We start from the raw sequence: 23,976 nt of genomic DNA, 5'->3' as shown, positions 1-23,976 counted from the left end.
GTCTGAACTATTCGTTTTATTATCATTAATTTAGAAAAAAATTTGTCTGGAATACTATTTTAGCATAAACAATCACACACATCAACATTAAACGCTGTGTTTACTAACCCTCATCTTCTTTCTCCTACAGCTACACAAGTCAGCCCCTCAGAGCTTCAAGATGTGTTCCAGGAAACCTCCTCTAACATCTTTCAGATCAATGCTAATGGTGAGTTTAAAAAGCCTCCAAATATTCTGACCTTGATTTTAAGCCATAAAGGATGGCATGAGGTGAAAGTAACAAAATGAAATACACATGGAAGTTTCTGTCTGTTCTTTTCAGTGGTAACACTAGAGAAGAATCTTCAGTCGATGGGAACATCCAGAGATACGGCAGAGCTACGGCAGAGTTTGTAAGTCTACACACACACACACACACACACACACACACACACACACACACACACACACACACACTGTGCTACTGCACGTCCCTGTGTGTGTAATAAGCAGAGTGTATGCGCTGTGGACCCACCTATAGGCACATATTACTAATGTGCCCTTTAAATAACAAAACAATACTACAATAATACTGACTTTAGACCAGGTTTTTGTGGGTCAATGGCGCAGTCTATTTCAGTTGCCTCAAAATACCAATGCGCCTGAACACAACTTGTTTTCAGACCAGCAGACCATGGGCGAACAGATGGGCGCAAATGCATTTGCTATTTAAACAACGTGGCACAAGACGTGAAAAAGATAACTGCATCGGGCTGAAACTAGCAAGAAACACTTGCATCGCGCCTGGCGCCACATTGTGCCGAGTGTTTGACAGGGCCCACACACACGTTGTGTTTTCATGTTTTATGCGGACTTTCCATAGACATACACTATAAAAAATTTCTAACCCTCCCAAATCAAAAATTTCAAGTGACCGATATCATCTACATTTTTCAATTGGCCCAAGTGAAATTCTTGTTGCAATAGTCTGTTAACATTGGCTCAATGAGAAATAATACGTCAGACTAATTGAAAAATTTAGATGTTATCGGTCACTTTAAATTTTTGACTTGGGGATGTAATTTTTTTTTACAGTGTAAGGATTTTTATACTGTACAAACTGTATATTCTATCCCCTTACACTAACCCAACCCCTAAACATACTCATCACAGAAAACTTTCTGCATTTTTACATTTTCAAAAATCATCACTTAGTATGGTTTTCCTCATGAGGACCACAAATTTTTCCCACAAAAACAAGGATTTCGGATATTGCCATCTTTGTGGAGACATTTTAGAGACACACACACGCAAACCTATGCAAGCTAAAGGTAATTTGACCTTTTTCATATATCGATATCGATATTTATATACTCCCAGGACCTTTTATTGCAGCAGAGAAAAGCAGATTTGTGCTCCATTATGATGTCATGATATTCTCTCACAGGCCTTCAGTGGTTTTAATAGCTTCCCTTTTGCTGACTCTCTATAGAGCACTTTGAAACAGAGTAACATTTTGAGCGCTCACTCTCACTGTTTCATCACCTTCCGCCCAGCATGTATTGTTTACTCATCTGACTGTTGTAGTCGGGATGCCACAATTACTAAATTATTTTCCGATGACAAAGTAGTTGGTCTGGAATTGCTGTTGTTTGAAATGCATTACACAATCTGTGTCCAGTGGCGGCTCATCAATTATACCGGCCATTTTTTTGTTAATGAAAGCATTGCAAACCTAATACTGTTTTGGGTGTGTGTGATTGTTTATTCCCCCCCCCCTTGAAGAATCACCATCCCTAAGGCACAACATGACATCTATTGTTAGCTATAAAGCCTTTGGGCAGATTGGCTGCCTAAAACTAAATGAGATAAGCAGCAATGTCTTTCTACTGCTACACCCTCTGCTGTTCTTGTGGAGTGACTGCACATTATACAATAAAGAATTATGAGCTAAAATTACATCACAAAAGCATAACAGTGCAACATTTCCCTGCCGCAGTCTTGTCTTGTGTGGAATTGAACGAAGTGTAGGTTTATTGCAGACAGCCAGTCTCAAGCACACCTGAGTCATTAGCCAATGTGAATGTAGTGTGCAAGATTTGTGTTTTATTTCATTTTTTTTATCCACTTCATTAGCGTCTGCATGTATATTCAACAAAGTTGCACCTGCTTCTCTCGCTTTTTCTTTGCATCACATTTTCAGTCTGTCTTAGAACTCTCCATTAGGGATGGGCATTCCCATTCAATTGCAGTTCCTTAATGATTCTGTTAATGATTCTTTTAATGATTCTTTTAGTAATTTAAGAACAATTGAACCAAACTATATACTATTATTTGGTGAGAGTGAGATATTTTAATTACAAAATGAATTACCTTTTCGTAGGACAAAATTCTGTTATTGTGTACATCTTTGACTAAATGTTGGTGTAGGAACATCCACCTGAAATTACAATGTTTTAAAGGATAGTTCACCCAGAAATGTTGTTTCAAACAGGTATAAATTACTTTCTTCTATGGAACAGAAAACTTCTATGGAACAATGCAACAAAGTTGTGCTGGTCACTCTTCTCCATGCAATTACAAAGAATGGGGGTAAAAAAAAAAAAGAAGAATAATAAAAAAATAAAGGTAGTTTGTATTACCCATACCCTAGTCTCAGCCTCAGACGTCAAGCCCACAGACCATTGGCTAAACGTCTGATACGTACGGCACACAAAATTGGAAACTCTTCATGAGTTTTGAAATAGTCATCTGATTGGCTGAATTCTACAAGATTTTCAGGAGACGCGCGTGTCATGTTATTTAACGGTCCGCCTGGAAATAAAGATGCCGTGACGGGTGACGCCAAACCCCCTTATGGAAGAAGCAAGCTGTTGTGTTTACAACCGTGACAACGAGCGCTTATCAAGATCAACTAAACGCTGGATTTTCAAAAGTATGTGAAGTATTTAAAGTTCACAGCATAGACTCTTTACAATACGTCAAAGAATTTTACACACTGTTATTGTAGGGGCATCGACGTTACATTTTCACGCCCCTAAACATGAGGCAGGAAAAAAATCAAATGTGATTGGTTGCTTTACATGTCAGTCAAACTGCCTCTGGGCGGTCCTTGGCCAGTGAAAGCTGCTATGGAGTCCAGACCTTCTGCTGTCAGTCTGAAGGTCTGGCTATGTGAGACTAGTCATATCCTATATTCCAAGTTTTCTGAAGCCATTTGATACAAAGTGGTCATTATTCACTGTAAATCTTGGCTTCTGTTCTACTGTATTTGGCATGTTCATGAGGGATCATGAGTGATGTTTTGTTTTTGTTTTTTAGATCTTTCCAATGAATCCAGTTCACAAGAGTGACCTGTCAAATTTTTTAGTCCTTTTTTATGTTCAACAGAAATCTGACACTTTATTAACAGTGTCCTTGTTACATATGTTACATGTAGCCTACTTACCATAGCATAATTACATGCAACTAACCCTCAACCAAACCCTAATCCTACCCTAACCCTATAGTAAGTACGTGTTGTTAATTTTTTTTTTTTTTTTTTTGCTGTTTCTTATTTGACCTTGAATGTGCTTCCTTTCATGCCAGGCTTAATCCTGCTGCTCCAAACAGGGCACTTGACAGCAACCCCTTCTCCCGCTCTCTCTCTATTGCTCGCTCTCTGACTCTGCCCGTTTTCTTACTCTTTCTGCCCTTTGCTGCACCCCAGCCATGATTTTATTACATCCAGTTTCCACGGAAACCTTGCAGTTTCAGGGTCATACCTCCCAGATGGCGATATGTCGCCCAAAGGCCCTGGCAGACTGCCCCCCACCCCCTCCTGCCCAAAACTTCCTCACACACACAGACACACACACAAACATTTGCACGCTCTACAATGTCACAGGCAAGCCAAGATACAGACTTCCAGTGCACTAAAAAGAGTGTACTTCAGAGACTGGCAATATAAGAGACAGATGAGGCACATGGCTACTGTTTTGTGTGTATTTTATCTATAAATGAACTGAATCTATAAAAATGTTTCTTATTAACCTGTAGAAATGGAACAATATCTTAATCTCTTGAGTAAACATCATGCAATCTACTGTTCAAAAGTTTGGGCTCAGTAAGAATAATACTTAATAAGTTATACTTATTTAGCAAGGATGCATTCAAATGATTTACCTATTTGAGGTAAATGATTGAGGTAAAGGTAAAAGATCTATTAAGATTCTATATTCTAAGATTATATTTCAGGTAAATGTTGTTAAATCTTTTTGAACTTTCTATTCATCAAAGAATCCTGATGGAATCCTGATTCCCACAATATTGAGCAGCACAACTGTTTTCAACATGACTAAAAATAATAAATGTTTCTTGAGCAGCAAATCAGTATAGAATGATTTCTGAAGGATCATGTGACACTGAAGACTGGAGTAATGATGCTGAAATTTTAAGTTTGTCAATCACAGGATTAAATTGCATTTTAAATTTATTAAAATAGAAAACAATTGTCTTAAATTGTAAAAAAAAAAAAAAAATCACAATTGATTGATTAAATGCGGCCTTGGTGAGCATGAGACTTGCTGATAAAACGTAAATCATCATAAAGCATTTTGGAATAAAAAGAGAATAATTGATTATTAAAACAATTGCTACTGTAGTTGCAGCCCTACTCTCAAGTGTTAGCTTGACAACTTACAACTCATAAGTGTTTGCACACGTTCGATGCGTCTCATTCCAGTGAAAAATCACTTGGCTAATTAAATTTGACCCATCTTTGTAATCGTAGAAACACACGCAGCAAAACTAAGTGGATTAATCGTTCACACCCTCTGTTTGTCATTGTGCTCGTTAGAGCATTACACATTCCGCTCTTTTGCATACGGGGCTTCTGAGAGACGCTCTTCGTCTTTAGAGTGGAGGACACACTGCACTGTCCGTCCTCTTCTATGCTGAGGATTCTGTAGACAGAAGGTGAGCCTTATGCTGAGAAGCATGTGAGGACCAAAACTACATTCAAGTAGATGGTGGTACTGAAAAACTCCCTTAAACCGCCTTGAATGTTGACCCAAATATAAAACGTGTGGCATTATTTACTCTCTGTGACTTTCTTTCTTTTGTAGACCAAAAAAAGAGATGTTATGTGTATGAATGCCAGACCTGACATATTAATTAATGAATAAATAAATACATAAATGAATATATGAAGAAATGTAAAAAAATAAAAAAAATAAAAAATAAAATAAATAAATAAATACATAAATAAATATGCAAATAAATGTAAAAATAAATAAAAACAAACAAATGAGTATTTATACTTTTATTTTCTTATTTATCTATAATTGTATTTATTTCCACTTATTTATTTTCACATGTATTTATATATATATACGTCTACTTTATTTATTTCCACATTTATTTGTTTCTACATTTATTTATTTTTTTATTTCCACATTTATTTACCAATGTGAAAATAAATAAAAGTGGAAATAAATAAATGCATAAATAAATAAATGAAAAAAAAAATAAATGTGGAAAAAAAATACAATATAGATAAACAAGATTAATATTTATATATAACAATTTATTAAAAATAAATAACATTTATTTGTTTTTGTTTTTTTACATTTCTTCATACATTTCTTCATGTATTTATTTATGTATTTATGAATTAATATGTCAGGCCTGGCATTCCATATACGTGTACATACCACACTTTATAAAATTCTGGGTTTTTTCAACCCATGTTTGGGTCAAATATGGACAATCCCAACCGTTGGGTTTAAAAAATTTAATTATTTTAACCGACGGTTGGGTTTGTCCATATTTGACCCAAAAATGGGTTGAAACAACCCAGCAATTTTTAGAGAGCATGTTTTATTAATTTATATGCAAACATGAACAAGATTTCACAAGAACTAGCAGATGAGAGACTTTTCAGTGAGTAACGACTTAAGTTTATGTGTTTTTTCGCTCACACAAAGCTATCGTATGACTTCAGAAAAATTGGCTGTGTGAATTTTTGGGTGCCTTTTGTAGTTTCTGGAGCTTGACAGCCTCTAGTCACAATTCACATACTTTCATTGTATGGAAAAGAGCAGTACCATTCAAAAACTTATTTTGTTTTCAAAGGAAGAAAGAAAGTCATATAGGTTTGAAAAAACATGACGGTAAGGAAATGATGACCAAAGTTTTCATTTTCTGGGTGAACTATTCTTTTTTTAAGTCCCCCCCCCCCCCCCCCCCCACCTCACTCTTTTTAAAAAACCCAACATGAATAATTTAGGGTAATTTTTTTTCCTTGTCCCATATCAGCTACCTTAGTTTAGCACACATTGCATATATTCAGTATAATACAACACAACATTTTGGTGAATGGTGGCTAATTATGAATTTGTCTCATTTGTTCTTTTTTTCGGATGATCTGCTTACGCACTGGAGACAAGTATAGGGGTGGAAATTCATGCTTGCTTTTTTCCTAATAATAGTACAAATCCATATGAAAATGCCTCCTTGAAACATAATCGGGGTTTCCCTTGAAATCAGGTTTGTATATCATATCTGTGATTACCTTTCTTGTATACAGGCAATCATATGTATTGTAATACTTATGTAGAAAACATACCCAGTATCAGAAACGACACTAATATTATGATTCAGAAATGCAATCTTGGCAGAAGACCAAGCTCGTGTATTATTAATCGTCTGATCTCCTAACCAAATGCGAAGTTAACTATGCATTATCAGAGCAATCAGAAAATGAACAGATGATTAAAAGCGACTTCTCCATCACCTAAAGCTTTCAAAGCAAAACAAGTGCAATTTACTTGCAAACTCCTCTAGTTAATTTCACTTCTATTAAAAACCCCACTTAATCAATGTAGTGTGAAATATATTATTCATAAAACCAACATGCCAAATATGCTTAATGAAAAATGCACCATAAAGACCATTAGCTAAATTAAGCCGCTTCTGAAACCTGTTGTGAATGTTCTGTCCCCGCACAAAAATAACTAATCACGAGTTTCTTTTTGTGAGTATAATTTTTTGAGCCATTGTGAGATAGTCTTTGTCATTTTGATTATGTTTGGCATCATTGCACAAACTTTGCCTTACCTGAAAATATCAGGATGGTGTCCGTCAACATGACTGATCCAGTATGCGTCATTACCCCAGGTCGGGATCGGTGCTTAATGGCACGTTACGATGGGATAATTGTTTTCTGCTCATTAGCCTTACATCTTCTCTGCTCAGTGGGCAAGTCAACCTGTGGACACTCAGTTCTTTCACAAAGAGTGCAAGATGAGTACACCGGAATATTTATCAATGCTCCAGTTCTGAAGTGGAGACCTTTAGTTTTAAGCTGTTGGGGTGACAACATATAATTAGTTATGTTTATTTTTGTTTGCCGTGCAGTTAAATGGTGAAACCAAAATCTTTTAATGAGAATGGAGAGAAAGAAGCCACAATACAAACACATTTAGACAAACATTGCACTGACTTGTTAAAACTAATAACACAGCTGCTAATAGCAGGTGAATTGAGAACATTTACCAGCCTATAATGATCTAGGCTGTGTTTCACGAAACCTTCTTAACGCTACGTCGTTCTTAAGTTACACCTTAAGCTGGACCATATCGATAATACGTGTTTCCCGAAACGTTCTTAGTTAAGTATACCTTCTATAAGTCATACGTTCGGAAAGTTGGTCTGGACTACTCTTAGCTTTACCTTATCACTGTTGCAGGACTATACGAATATAATTCTGAAGTTTTAATACACACAGACAGTGTTCAGTTAGGCTAATTCATGCAAAGTGTTTTCATGCAAAGAATAAAATTGTCATTACACTGACTGATTGTTGTTAGATTTTTAATTATATTATTAAATATATTATATTATTAATTTAATTAAAGAGCGCTTTTAAAGGCCAGTGAAAGCATAGGCTACTGTCAGTCAAGTCCTATTCGGACGCTAATTGTTTCTCATGGGCTGTATTTTAAAAATTTACAGGGGTAAGTCGGTGATTTTATTGCCGTCCGAATCCATAATATCAGTGTTTTTTCACCCAACCTGCGTAAAAATCCCTGGCCAAATTAGTACCTACTGTTTTTTGACAAACAGGTCATGTGGTAATTTAATTGCCGTCTGAATCCACATCTCTGAGTTTACAAGAAGAGATTCAAAATTCACTGTTTTAATCCTTTTTGATCACTGCCGAGCACCGTGCCTAAGATGTACGCTTTTATTACTGAAATGCTGGAAAGTATTTACAAGAATAATGTTTCATCGCAGCTCCACCTCAGCGAACAAAAATGGGAAAGAGAAGAAAGCACTTAAAAATTTGAAATGGTTACCATGGCAGCAATATATGATACAATTTTTAAATATGTAGGCACCGCTTTCTCACATAATGCAGTGAAACAGCCCCTGCACGAGAGAATAATTGATTCTCGAGCCATCGATATCAACCAATTCAGCACCATCGCCACGGACAGCACCGGGTAACATCGCGCGTAAGAAGGTATATCTTAAGCAGCTTCCTAAGGTATGGTTCGGGGAACACGCCTAGCAATGGTATACCTTTAGTTAAGTTATACCTTAAGAGTCTTCGTAGCGCGCTAAGAGACAACGTTATCGGGAAACGCAGCCATATACTGATCTATATACTGATCTATACTGATTGTAATTTTAATGGTAAACAACTAAAAATGCTTTGGTAAACCTGATAATCAATTAAATCAATTCCCTTATTATATATGGTGAGAAACTAACAATTAATGTCAAAATTAAAAAACGGAAATTAAACGTACAGTTTTTGAGTTATCTTATAATTTACAGTGAAAAACCATAAAATTACATTACTAGAATTCCATGTGTGACACTTCATATTTGATGGTTTTTCATATAAATATTAGTTGTTGTTTTTGTTTTGTTTTTCCAGTTATGTGCATTAGTGTTGTATGCTAAATCTGCATTTTTTATGTTGTGCTAACACAGCATAAACTATCTCATGACCAATTCGTACAAGTGAGTACGAGTTGGCTAATTTGTCTAAACCCCAGTGATGGGTAGGTTTAGGGGCGGGGTCAGGGGTAGGTCATTCGTACGAATTCATACGAATTGGGCAACTCGTAAAATATGTACGATTTGCCAAAAATCTTACAAATTTGTACGAATTAGCCACCTCGTAAAATTCGTACGAATGACCTACCCCTGAACCCCGCCCCCGCCCCCGCCCCGGCCCCTGCCCCTAAACCTACCCATCACTGGGGTTTAGACAAATTAGCCAACTCGTACTCACTTGTATATATATGTATACACATACATACTGTAAATACAGTGTTTTGTATTTGTGTGTATGATACAGTGCACCTTCTATATATTTAGAGTTACCTCAGCTTGTGGAAATGCAAGTGATAAACTTTTGATTCTTCATGTGGCTTTCTCTTTAACATCTGTGTTTTGTGAAGGTAAAAAAAAAAAAAGGTTTTACTTGGGTGTATTCACATTATATCTGTTGAATGTACAGTTAATTTTACTGTAAAACTTAAAGTTCTACCATATGTTAAAGTTCTGGCGACCTGCCTTTTTTGTAAATTATGCCAATTTATTTACTTTTTCATCTTGCATGTAATTAAGGCCATCGGAATAGTGTGCTGATTTTTTTGTGTATGTGTAGTCCAAATTTTGCTTCTTTCCCCGCATTTAGTGTTTGCCGAGTGTTTTGAATACATACTTTCACAGTAATCACAATCACAGGAAATAATGCATCCCACACTTGAAAGCAGATCGTTGATTGCAGAATGCACGCTGGTTTTCATGACAACAGCAAAGTTTAAGTGCGATGCAGTGCAAGAAGAAGGGGTAGACCTTAGAGTACACTTGCTTATATACAGTACTGGCTTACAATACTCTATTCCCAAAAGGAAGGATGTAAAATATAGGATATTCACAGGTCTTTTGTGTGTGGTTATACTGCATCTGTTAGAGATTATAGGTGCTATGTTTCTATCCCTAGACTTGTTAAACTCACAGAAAGAGAGCTGGGTTTATAGAAGGCAAAAAATAGAACACTGTTTATTAGATTATGAATGCTTTCATGGTGCTGTATGATTCATATAAAGCATAGCATAATGAAGGACATGGTTCACTTAAACTCAGGCTATATGACCCGGACCAACCTTTTTACTAACAGAGTAGTCATCATAAATGTGCTCTCATAATTTTTCACAGCAGCGTTCACAGTGCCCAGTATCACAAAGTGCAGATATTATATATATATATATATATATATATATATACAGTGCAATGCATAAGTGAATACACCCATGCTAAAGTTGACTAAAAAGAGGAATAAAAAATCATATTTTGGAAATTGAACTTAATGCCTTAATTTAAAAAATTAGGAAAAATCCAACCTTTAAGGACACCAATTTTCTTTGTGAATGAATAATCAAATCAAATCAAATCAAGTATATTTGTATAGCGCTTTTCACAATACAGATTGTATCAAAGCAGCTTCACAGTATTAAAATAAAATAATACAACAAAGTTTGTTTCTAGTGGAATTTATTGATTGATAGAATAAAATTAAATATCCCCAAAATATCCCCAACTGAGCAAGCCAAAGGCAACAGTGGCAAGGAACCGAAAAAACTCCATCAAGCGGCCTAATGGTGTCCTAAAACTCCATCAGGTGACCTAATGGAGAAAAAAAAAAAACCTTGGGAGAACCCAGGCTCAGTCGGGGGCCAGTTCTCCTCTGGCATTTATGAACTAGAGGCCGGATTGTAGTTTGAAACTGTGAGATTAACAATATTATATGAATGCCTGGCTGAAAAGATGCGTCTTTAATCTAGTTTTAAACTGGGAGAGTGAGTCCGAGCAACGAACAGTATCAGGAAGGCTATTCCAGAGTTTTGGAGCCAAATGTGAAAATGCTCTCCCTCCTTTGGTGGATCTGGATATCCTAGGTATGACCAAAAGCCTTGAATTTATTGATCTTAAAGAGCGCGATGGATTATAGGGTGATAGAAGATCCGTTAAATAGACTGGAGCTAAGCCGTTTAGGGCTTTATAAGTCAGTAGCAATACCTTGTAATTAATACGGAACTTTATAGGTAACCAATGTAGTGATGATAAAATCGGTGTTATATGATCATGTTTTCTTGATCTAGTAAGAACTCTAGCGGCTGCATTTTGGACTAACTGTAGCTTGTTTATTGAGGATGCAGGACAACCGGCTAATAAAGCATTACAGTAATCTAGTCTCGAGGTCATGAATGCATGAACTAACTTTTCTGCATCAGAAACTGATAGCATATTACGTAGCTTAGCAATGTTTCTAAGGTGGAAAAAGGCTGTTTTTGTAACATACGAAATATGATTTTCAAAAGACAGGTTACAATCGAGTATAACACCTAGGTCTTTTACTGTAGAGGATAAAGTAACAGGACATCCTACGATGTCAAAGTTGTATTGTGAGAGGTTCTGTGGGCGTTTTTTTGAACCGATAAGTATTACCTCTGTCTTGTCTGGATTTAATAATAGAAAATTACGCGTCATCCAATCTTTTATATCTTTAACACACTCTGTCAATTTGGATAATTTAGCGTTGTATCGTAAATAAATAAATGTTCTTCCTTAAAATACATGGTGCATAAGTGAGTACACCCCTATGTTAAATTCCCATAGAGGCAGGCAGATTTTTATTTTTAAGTATTTTTTTAAAAAAAATTTTAGGATACTATGCATCCTGATAAAGTTCCCTTGGCCTTTGGAATTAAAATAGCCCCACATCATCACATAGCCTTCACCATACCTAGAGATTGGCATGGTTTTATTTCAGTTAGCCTAAAAGCTAGTTTGATTTGCATTGAGAGATGATCTTATGGAAAGTACCCCATGCCAATCTCTAGGTATGGTGAAGGCTATGTGATGATGTGGGGCTATTTTAATTCCAAAGGCCAAGGGAACTTTATCAGGATGCATAGTATCCTAAAAAAAAATAAAAAAAAATACTTAAAAATAAAAATCTGCCTGCCTCTATGGGAATTTAACATAGGGGTGTACTCACTTATGCACCATGTATTTTAAGGAAGAACATTTATTTATTTACGATACATTATTCATTCACAAAGAAAATTGGTGTCCTTAAAGGTTGGATTTTTCCTAATTTTTTAAATTAAGGCATTAAGTTCAATTTCCAAAATATGATTTTTTATTCCTCTTTTTAGTCAACTTTAGCATGGGTGTATTAACTTATGCATTGCACTGTATATATATATATATATATATATATATATATATATATATATACAAATATATATATATATATATATACACAACTAATGTATATATACAACTAATGTATGTACTAATGTAATATATATATTCTAATGTAATATATATATATATATATATACAACTAATTTAATATATATATACAACTAATGTATTCTATATATATATATGTATATGTATATGTGTGTATATATATATATATATATATATATATATATATATATATATAATATAATATAATATAATATATATATATATATATATATATATATATATATATATATATAATATATATATGTGTATATAGTTTGTGCTTATTTATAATTTTATTTTATATTATTTATTGCATGTATCACTCTATTCGAGCAAACAACTTTGTCCCTCTCCATCCACATTTTTGGTCAGATCATTTCTATTAATTATGAGAAGCTTTTATAGAAACAAGACTATAAGAACAGGCTATAAATACTGTATGGCTGAGAAACAGGCTAAGCAGGGAGGAAGTGATGTGAGAAATGCAATAAAACACCTTACAAAAGAAAAACATTGTGTTCCTTGCACAGCTGTCTAAAACGAAATAAAAACTAACAAAAGTAAATACCCATTAGACTTCACACAGCACGACCTCAGTACATCACACATCTGAGGGAGAGAAGAAGCTTTTGAGTCACTTTCACAATTCTCTCTGTGATATATTCTGATCTGACCTCCAGGTATCCAGTCAGGATTTGAAATTAGATTTGAACCCTAACCCTATCTGTCAAGGTAGAGTGGAACTATGAAGTTTTATACTTTGTGTTTATCAGGTTGTGTGAGGTATCCCAGAACTGAACAGGAGGAGACCAGGGCTAGATGTCACACTTTTTACTCCAGTGAATATTTCTCAGGGTAGGATTTTTAAATGTAGGCTTACCTTGCACCTTACACCTTACACACCTTAGAAAAAGATACAGTTTATTAAAGGGTAACTCTCACCAAAATGCAACCTAGGGTCTTTTTGTTAATCTACTCGAGGCAAACTTTCGTTTAAAAGCATAATTACAATGGAAACGCAATTTTTAAGTTTGACCGTATTTTTGTTTCAACGATAAAGATATAGTTCTAAAAATCATTCTCTATATTAAAGAATAGCAGCATTCACACCATAACTATAACGATAAAGATATGAGGAACGATATCTTTGGGACCACTTGCTGAACAATTTTTTTTTTATTTTTTTTATCAGCTATCGAAGGATAAAACACTGACAGCCAATCAGAATTTAGAATTCAAATTTAAAGGGCTCGCACATTTAAAATGACAGACGACATTGTGGAGAAGTTAATCGCCGAGGCACAGAAAAATCCACCACTGTTTGACAAGTCGAGCCCCTTTTCAAGAAAATGGATATGGAAAACAATCGTTCATACCCTCTGAATAAATGGTGATAAGTATTACCTCAGGTATCCAGTGCTCGTTTTGACAACATTGTCTTGCTTCCTTTGAAGTTGCAGTGAAAAAGATTATAGGTATTGTTTTTATTCCACTATATTGACTACGTCAGCTAAATTCACTGTTAGATTTTTAGATCGATTACATTAGCTTCACTCAAAACTTAGCATGCAGAGGACATCTGCTGGTTAAAGCCGTGTAAATGCAATAAGAACAGCAAAAACATGTTCAGTGACGTTGTACAAACTTTGAAACTGCAGCGCGCGAGCTTACGAAGACTACAGCTTCTAGCATCAGTCGCTAGTGCGCCTCTTGAGGCCAGGCCAGTGAGATTTACTCGCACAGTTTTTACTAGCTGGCCTCGGTTACACTAGCAAAGTTAGTCAGTAGAACGTCTGTTGGGGGACCATCAAAATAAATTAATAGCATATATTAAGCAGACAGTCTACTAATACTCTAATGAGAGTTAGTTGACATAGTTGCAAAGTTGCTTAGTAGAATGCCTAAAAAGGACTATCGAAATAAAATGTTACCAGAATGTTTTACACACATTTGACAACTTGCCTCAACAGACATTTACCTCTCAAGCTTAAACACAAACGTGTGTGTGGACTTTGCCAGAAGTGGACATCTGAAAGTTTTCTATGGCTTCTATTTCATTATACCATCATTCAAATGTTTGACTGATTCTGCGTCTATTTGACCTTGGACTTCTCCTGTTGCATCTTTTCATTGATTCAGTCGATGAGCTTCATTTAGCAAGTAGCATCCCACCTGAGCTGTAGAAATGACTCTATATGTTCAGATTGAAGATGGCCATAGCCAGTCAAAGCAGAGGAAGATTCATATTCTTCTCCGCCAACTCAACAGACACGACACATGGTAAATGCGGACCATGACTAAACAGTGTTTGGGGAAATAAACTTCTGGGTTTTGAATATGTGGGATGAGTAATAACATAACTTTTCCACTGCTGCGTGTCGACCCTTGAGATTGTGTAGGCCATATTGCGTTTCACATGTTACCGTTGAGAGAACACAGGAAGCTGTAATTGAGGGCGTATTGAAGGTGTTCAGTGGATCACAGTGTGCAATATAATGAGGTTGAGTCATGGACATTTCAAAGGGCTTTATTTGTACTGCTGTGACTAAACCAAGGCATTATTGTTGAGCTATAAAACGATTTATAGCTGCATTGACAGCAAAAAATGTCTCTGACCACAGGTTTATTTCCTGTTTTTTTTTTTTTTTTTTTTTTGTCTTCACAGGACTTTCTTCCCTCCTTCAATCGCTATCAAACAGAGCAAAGTCAATCTTATGCATCTGCCCTTGTCCTTCTGGTCTTTTTTTCTAATCTTTTTTGGTGATTTCTGACTCTGCTTCCTTTTCAGTCAACTGAATTTCTGTGATTTATGTTCAGTTATCTCGGGCACCAGGTTAACTACCGCCAATGTGGCATTGGCAATGGCATAACACGTATGCAAATTATGACACGCTGACCTTTTGTCTGTGTATCAGACGGTGTTGTGTTGGTGCATGTGATACCTGTGATTTTTCATACTGTCATTTTCTTAAAGGTATTGTTCATCCCAAAATGAAAAATCTGTCATTAATGACCATGTTGTTCCAGACCTGTATGGCTTCCTGATGACTTATCATTTTTCATGCTTTTCTTCCTCAATACAATTGCAATGAACAGGGACTGAAGCTGATCAGTTAGCAGTTAACACTAACAGCCCACCTTTAGGTAAAGATTATATGTGGAAAAATCACTTACATTTTGATATATTTACTTGGAATTAATTAAATGTATACAAAAGCAAAATATATATCCACATACATACACACATATATACTGTATATAGTTCTTTAATCTTTTTGTAAGTCTTTAGGTGCTTGTTAATGTAAGAGTGGTGGGAGAAAATAGCACAAAAGACAAGACAAATTAAAATAATATTGAGTCTAAGTAAAGAAATGGAATGTAAATAAATAAAATAAAATATAATTAGAATTAATGAAATATGAATATTATATTTTTTTAAAAAGTTTGGCATGTCCCACACAAAGTTATCATATTATGGTTTTATGCTTCCCATTCATTGTAATTTCATGGAAAATAAAGGTCTGCACAGTATTCAGAATTTCCCCTTTTGTGGTCCACAGAAAGTTATACAGGTTTGGAACAATTTGAGGGTGAATGTTGAGGGAACTATTCTTTTAATACTCAAACTATCTGCCGAGTGATGACCTGTCTGCTGCAGATTTATCCATTATTAATTCACCACTAATGACCCACTGATACATCCAACAAGGCACTATCATCTGTGTCATAAAACCCAACACCAACCTATTCAGCAATGCCATGGGTTCTCAGATTAAAATAACTGGTGGAGAAAAATAAACGTTTTTAGATTTCAGTCCTCGTTGTAGTACACTTCTGGGAAGTTTTTAAACAGAAAACCCTATGGTCTAAACCCTAACCCTAGCCAGTAATATTGAGTCCATGTTTTCAGAACTGTAGAGGAGTGAGTCATTGCTCATGTTCAGCCTTGAAAAGGACTGATCATGTAAAAAAAAAAAAAAAGTACCCAAAGTCAAGCTTTATGGTTGAACTGCTTAGCCACGTTCCCCTATTCTCTGGCGTGTGATTAGAACGTTCACTGTGGACCTCTTCCTTTTTTGTTCACACAGCACGACTGCTGCTGCCTCTATTGTTACAGGTGCTTTTCCGCTCGACTGGTCTCGTTTCTCTCTCGTGGACTGAGAACGACAGTGACATGCCCCAACCCATAACAAATGCACGGGAGATGTTTCTGCCTGACGCCTCTCTCTTCATTTCCTTCCTCTGCGTTTTAAATCAATATTTGAGTGGGAGGTGCGCCCGCGTTCTCCGCCACATATCTCTAGAGAGCAGGAGGCGCTCTGGCCGGTGGTCTTGGTTTGGGTTTTAAAGGAAGGGATCAGGCGGAGCAGGGCACAGACACTAAATCAATGGCCTTATCCAAACCCCTCGCTCCGCATGAGGAGAAAACAGAATTTCTATCAGGAGATTATATTTGTTCACAAGTTTCTGACCCGTTGGCCCCTTTTTCTCCCTCTATCTTCCATCCAGCTCAGAAGTGGAAATAATGTATAGCCAGGCTCAAGTTTTCAATGTCTTTAATTATTTCACTCTTGCCTGCTTTCCAGTCTCTTTCGGGCCACACTTCCTCCTTTTCACCCCGATTCCAGAGATGGATTATGACGTTGACATACCCAGGACATGAATGTCTCGGGGTCCTTCACAGAGGATGCATTCTAGCATTAAAAAACGGCTAGACAGAGCGTGACAGAAGTGAACCGAAGGCGTGTTTATGGGCGCATGAAATCCTATACAGTGTTTATCCCACCCCCAGATTGCTTTGATTGGTCAATGGTTTAAAATGGACTTTGATTCAATGTGCAGCATATGAAATCTTTTTAACTTGCCAAAGCATCTTAAAAACTTGGCATTGCTCTGTTATTTGGCATAAAACAATACATGTTTTAAACGTAAGTAAGTGTAGCAGTGTTGGGCAAAATTCAGAACTGAAGAATTGTCTCCCCTTTAATTCATGAATGTGAATATGAATTGAACTGGCCATATCCCGGAGGAAGTAGAATCTGATTTTGGAATGTAATGACAAAAATAGGAGCCAATTGTCAATTCAAAGGAGGTAATGCATTCTGGGAAGTCAGCAAACAAATCCTGTTTGCTACGTCAATTCAAATTCAAATTCAATTCAATGTTTGGAATTGAGACAAAGGGTGCGTCTCATTCAACTCCCTAGCTTACGTCAACCAGTAGCCTACATTGTGTACGCAAATCCGGGCACTGGTAAGGACAGTAAGGACCAACAACCTTTCAGCCGTAAGCAAATTATAAATGTTAGCTAGCTTATGTTCATTACCTGTGTCACTTGCATTGTGGGACTTTTTAGGGAGCGAACGTTTCAGTGCACTGGATGGATTTTGCTATTGAGATGGCCTTTAAAATGGCTGAATCCCTGATCAGTGCCCTGACAACTGAACTAGGGAGCTGATCGAGACACACCTAAGAAGTAATTCTGAATTAAATTCTGAGTGGCTCACAACCCTGAAGTGTAGTAAATATGAACTGTTTCTTAAACCCTTCAGGGACCCCTGTTGGTCTGGAGCTCTGGGCAAATGTTAGACAAGCCTGTGCATTGGTCCAGTCTTTCACATACTGTTTCCTTTTCTTCCCTTTTATTTGTGCAGTCATAAATATCGCCCTCTATAAACCCAATTTATGCCGTCTTGATTTCCATCTGCTCTGTTAATGCATTCAGTACAGCAAACCTCTTGTTGTGCTGTGCTACCTTTCCTCCGTTTGATTTGCTGTCTCTGTACACAACGTTTAATCTTTTGATTCTCCTCCGGGGCGGCAGATTGACTCCTGCCTGGAGCCTAAAGCCTTCCTGACATCATCTGAGCTCTGCAGTCATGACACACAGTCCCTCACTGCACAATGCTGTTCCTCTGTCACACAGTCATTAATATTGATTTACTTAATTGGTTGAGCCTTATCCATCCAATAGGGCTGTAAAACTAGCCCAGCCTGGAGAGCATTGCACCTTGGGATAGTTGATGAATCATTTTGAATCGTCTTCTGCGGTTTGTAAAGCATGATTACCTGTCTCTTCACCCCTCTCTCTCTCTCTCTCTCTCTCTATCCCCTTCTCCCTTTCTTTCAGACATTCCACACAGCAGCAAACCAATAAAGTCATAACGAGCACAAGCCAGCTTGTTAAACAACTCACTGACATCATCAGCGGATCTTCACGGGTAAATGTCATGCTTCTTTGACTTTTATAAATCTCTCATTTTTCTTGCGTTACTGGAACAATATTCCTTATATAATGTATATCCAGTGATATTGGTTTCATCTGAACATGGTAGAGAGACATTCCACTGGCATGTGCAATGACAAACAATAATGTTATAAAATGGTTATTTCATTTCATTTAAACTTGGTGTTGTCAAACTGACCAAGTGTTCATTTAAAAAATTATACCATTTTGTTTTCCTGCAGCAAGACAGGCTCCGTCTGACGAGACTCAAAACAGAGCTATCGGATTCTGTGCAGCGATATGGAGACCTGCAGAAGGTACACATGAAATATTGGTTTTCCTTTATTTGTCCACAAGATAACATATGCGATTAGGACTGTGAGAGCTTCTACAACCGATGTCAGCCTTGGGGAATATTTGTGGCATTTCATTTTTTACTGTTTCCATCATATGAGAAACATTATATGTGCCAAACATGTCATTAATAGATCATAATATAAAATTTAGTAGTTATAATTGCCCCCATTATATTAATTGTGAAATTTGTCTTAAGTCTTTTCAAGTTGTTTTTTTCTAAAATATATTTATTGACTGACAAGTAAGGAGTAAATACAAACTAGATGTTCATACATCTTTTAAATTAGTAGTCACAAAATTATTTCTATGGCATCTAACGAGATACTTTCTAACTCAGTTTTCCCCATAGCAGTCAAGATAAAAATTGATTATTGCAACGTGATCTCATGAGAATACGTGTGTATTTTTACGTAAAGTGTAATTCTACCATACGTACATTTACTTACGTTTTATACACACAGAAACGTATAATACTGACGTATTTACAGCACTAAAACGTAAATTATTTACGTATTAACATCTCTACCGACGTACGTATTTGTACGTATTCTTATTTATGCATATTAAAATCGTGGCATTAATGTTTTGACTCTATTGCATTCAAATGTCTTATCAATTACGTTTTCAGTGCATTTATTAAATGCAGTTTACTCAAGAAATAGGCTAATAACATTTCGCTCTGTTCGTGCCTTCTGCTGCAAACTCGTTTCGGAGGATTAGCCTACATGCAGTTAAACAAGAATACACTTTAAAACCTTACAAATACCTTATTTAATCGTTTAACCATTTTGTAATATTTAGTTTATTTACAGTGAGACACAAAATGCGTTTTCTCCAATAGAACAATAATACACCAAAACCCAACATAAATTCAAAAAAGACATCAATTTTATTAGCTTGATATTATAATCCAAATCTTTAGAATCCATACGTTTGCAAGAAAGAGATCCAAATTCAGCCCTTTATCCAGTGAGTGATCTTCATCTCCATTTCACAGGCTATCACAGCAGCACAGTCCGTAACTGTCAAATCCCGCGCTCGTGATGAATTCAAATTCAAAAATTGCGCCCTCAAGAAGCGTTACGTTTTACGGCAGTGATATCAAACGCTCATTGGCTCTCGCCACAGATTGCGACATGCCGTATTTCAATTAGGGGTGTTCGGTTCCGGTTTTTTTGGAGTCGACTCCGACTCCCGACTCCTAATTTTGGAGTCGGTGGAATCGACTCCTCGACTCCATTTACTTTGAATTAAAATAGGGTCAGGATTCAGAAGGTGCGTCTCAATATGCTTCCTCGTTTCCTCACTTCTCGCTCGTATGTCCTACGACCCTGAAACCGATCGAGCTCCGCTCTCATGTAGGACATCTAAATTCTTTAATTCCACCGGGAGGAGGGCGAGGAACGAGGAGGCTTCCTGAGGAGTCAAGAGCGAGGATACAAATGTTTCCTATACTAAAATGTTTATTCAACTAAACCTTATAAATCCCCCTCCTTTTCACATCGCAGCTTCTTCAAATCATATTTAAGTGTGCAATATGTTAGTACTGAATTACGTGTTTTATCTTAATTAAATATTTATCTGGGACTGTACAGGAAAACATATAACTAGCGTTACAGCGTTTACCTCATCCATCTCATCTTGACTGGTGCTTGGCCTTTGAAGACTTGCGAGTTCTGTTCGATGAAACGCTTTCAAGTGTTTCCACATGCACGACGTTTAACTGTTGAATTTTAAACAACGTTTACAAAACTATCAAAAAAAAACTAAAAAACTATCTAGGCTATACATTATTGTTCTTTGTTTTCCTGGCATTACTTATTTTTTCCTCTCATTTCTTTATCTTTTTGTTTTAATTTCCGTATCTTTACATTCATTATAATCTTTTCGTTATAATGAACTGTTGCTGTGTTGAACTTGAAAAAAACACTCGACACTGGGAGTCGATTCCTGACCTGGAGTCGATTCCGACACTAGGGCTAGTGAGAGTCGAGGAATCGACTCTTTTGGAGTCGACTCCCCATCTCTATTTTCAATCGGTATACTACATTTGAAATGGAGAAGCGCGCGCGCCTTCACACAGAGCGAAGCCGGATGAACATTTTCATGGATTAATAACTTAAATTCTGCTCTGTATCTCATTCAAAACTATTATATACTGAAAGAGAGGACTGTGACTGCAACACATCGTCATGTGAACGACTTTTGGTAACGTTACCGGTTTTGACATTTTCGCAATAAATAAATTATTGTGATTACACGTATGTTGTTTTTATTCATAATTGTAGCCTAAGTTATGTAGTTTTAAGAAATTGTTATGGGTAGGTTTAGGGGTAGGAGTAGGATTAGCTGCTAAAAAAAACTTTTAATGCTATATTGTTAATAAAATTGCCATTTCCCTACACATCTCTGTACGTTTTGTCCTTTTTATATTCTGTATAAAATGGGTAACGTTATGTTTAGGTTTGGGAGTAGGATTAAGGGATCTTCCATTTATCTATAAAACGGTAAAAGGTAAATTATACAGATATCTTAATGATATGAAAGATTTGTAAATATTTTACGTTTTGTAGCTGTAAAAAACGTAATAATGTTACGTTTAATTGTTGCAGATACGTCCATATCATACGTTTCAGCATCTATCCAAACGTACAAAACGTACGTTTTCTATCTTTGAAAATTACGTATTAATATTACGTATTAACAATGAGACCAGGCTGATTATTGATTGATTATTTTAGCTTCCAGCGACAGTGAGCATCTGTGAAATATTATTTAGCATTTAACGGCATTATAATTTTAGACAAAAATACCATTCCCCAGGGAGAGAGATAACTCTGTTATCATGCTGAATAAGTGTCTTTACTTTAGCTTGTTTGTAATCAAATACATTTTGTGTTACAATGGTTCCCAGCTGCTGTCACAAGTCTGGCACTATTTGCATATTAATGTAATTTTTTTCTTTTCTCTGACAGAAAATTGCTGATCGTTCGAGGGCCTTGCTTCCTTCTGCACAAAAGGACAGGAAACAGGTGAGTGGGCTTTAATATCTCAGAGACCAGAGAGAGTCCACTTCTTCCTCTTTGTTCTTTCATGAGCTCTTCGACATTCCTGTGACAGTAAGATAAAGAGTGAGACTGCGTGTGATTGCATGTGGATGAGGAACTCTTTGATGCCCCTTTTCTCACCACTTCATTTTCTAGCAGGTCAGATATTAACTGTCAGAATTTCCTGACACATACAAACCTCAGCCCTCATTTTAAGTTTGTTTGGAACCACTATGTGGTTTGTGGTACAGAACGTGCAGCCCTGTCGATCAAGAGGTGGTCAAAGATCTGTCCTGGAAGCAGTATAGATGCATACCTCCTTTATGTCATTTAGCAAGACATTTAAAGTCATAATTCACCCAAAAATTTCAATTCTGACATCATTCTGACAGCTCAACAGTGTTCCCATTCACTTATATCTTATGAAAAATAGTGGCTGTACATTATCTGATTTTTTTTTTTTCATGTTCCACACAAGAAAGAAATATTTGTGGCAACATGGGGAGAGTAAATGATGATAAAATTGTCTTTTTTTAGGTGAACTATTCCTTTAACCCCAGTTTTTCCCAGGTGATATCTTAAATTTGGTTCCAGTGTGAGAACAAAAAGAAAAGTAACAAGATGTCTAAAAGAAACAAGATGCCTTGAGAATGACCACATATGACAGTTCTAGTGATGTTCACTCTCATTGGAAGCGTTTCATTTGATGAAACACACTAAAGCTGACATCTTCATTGCCACACTTTTTCCAGATCCCATCAAACTTAAATTTTCAGTTCATCTGAGGTGGCTCAAGCATGTGCTGATGATTGAAAGTGTTGACTGAATGGTAGGAATTGCGTTCAATATTACCTGCAGTACAACAGCAGCTCAGATTGGCTGGTATGTGACTATAGCACATACATACACACTCCTGTCTTACAGTCTCAAGTCTGTTCAAATCTGCTCCTATTCCATTCCCTCCCCTCCTGTTGTTCTCTAGAGATGTTGCTTTTATGTGAGACTCTGTCACCTGTAGCTATGTCTCTGATCTTCCTGTCTTCTTCCACAATCCCCCCTGGAAACACCCGACCAGAGCAATCAAACAGGATGTGTAGTTCCAATATGAACGGGAACACATTCAAAACAAACAACATTCGGAGTTGTTAGTCAAGAGTAAGATGTTATTAAGGAGTTGTTTGATCGCCAGGTTCCACCAGAGTTCAAACGAGAACAGGGTTTGTTTTCAGCACTGCCAATCTGTACTATGATTCATGAACATGACTCACTATTATGAATGTAAAAATCACAGCAGTGTATGTTTTTATATATCATTTAAACATTTCATTTATACATATAAATCGCCATGAGTCACTAGTACTCATGATAATGTATATGGTTCTCAATCTCAAGTGTAATTTGTAATGGACTCACATGCCATTATGTTGAATAATAAGAATAGCAATGCACTGGTTGTTATGGTAGTCTGTTTCTGCCTTATAGATTAAACAAATGTATTTATTAATTATGAATTTATTTGTCATTTCTATCTCACAGTGTGACTTTAAATCTTGCAATTGAAATTATTATTCCTCAGATTCATATGAAATTTGTCATTTTTATCTCACAATGTCACTTTGTATCTTGCAATTGGAACAATTTCTTAAATGTTATTATATTTCCCACTTAATTTTATTTCTTTTCTAAGATTTTTTTTTGTAATGGTGACTTCATATATTGCAGTTGTGACTTTTATATCTGTTGTGAAACTTTATCTCACAATTACCTGAGGAAGAAACAGGCTTACATAGATTGAGTACTTGGACAAAACAGAAAAGTTGGATGTATGAAGGAATTATTTTGCATTTATCTGCTGTTAAAATTGGTTCAGGGTTATTTATTTGGGTAATTTATTTCATTGTGGTTGCTTGCAACCTCTTGCTTTTTCTATTTTCATACTTTCATTGCATCCATACAAAAATAGCATACAAAATAATTGAAAAGTCTTTAACATCATCCAGTTTGTATGCTATAATTTAGATCTGAATGTGGTGATGCAAGGCTATA

The 23,976-nt window shown here is 36.2% G+C and overlaps 1 protein-coding gene across 1 annotated transcript in view; it reads left to right on the top strand.

Annotated features, from left to right (window-relative positions):
• The window catches only part of tsnare1 (T-SNARE Domain Containing 1), a 124,561-nt gene that overhangs the window by 32,848 nt on the left and 67,737 nt on the right, over nt 1-23,976 (top strand). Inside the window, exons 3-7 of the mRNA XM_084088506.1 lie at nt 131-208; nt 323-392; nt 18,431-18,521; nt 18,769-18,843; nt 21,859-21,915. Of these exons, the coding sequence (XP_083944632.1) occupies nt 131-208; nt 323-392; nt 18,431-18,521; nt 18,769-18,843; nt 21,859-21,915 (371 nt within the window). The remainder of the gene's footprint in view (nt 1-130; nt 209-322; nt 393-18,430; nt 18,522-18,768; nt 18,844-21,858; nt 21,916-23,976) is intronic.

The sequence above is a fragment of the Abramis brama genome (assembly GCF_963993115.1).
Source record: "Abramis brama genome assembly, chromosome: 17".
In the NCBI taxonomy this organism is placed as follows: Eukaryota; Metazoa; Chordata; class Actinopteri; order Cypriniformes; family Leuciscidae; genus Abramis; species Abramis brama.
Note: the sequence above shows the minus strand (reverse complement) of the source record. Positions and strands in the feature narration are given on the sequence as shown.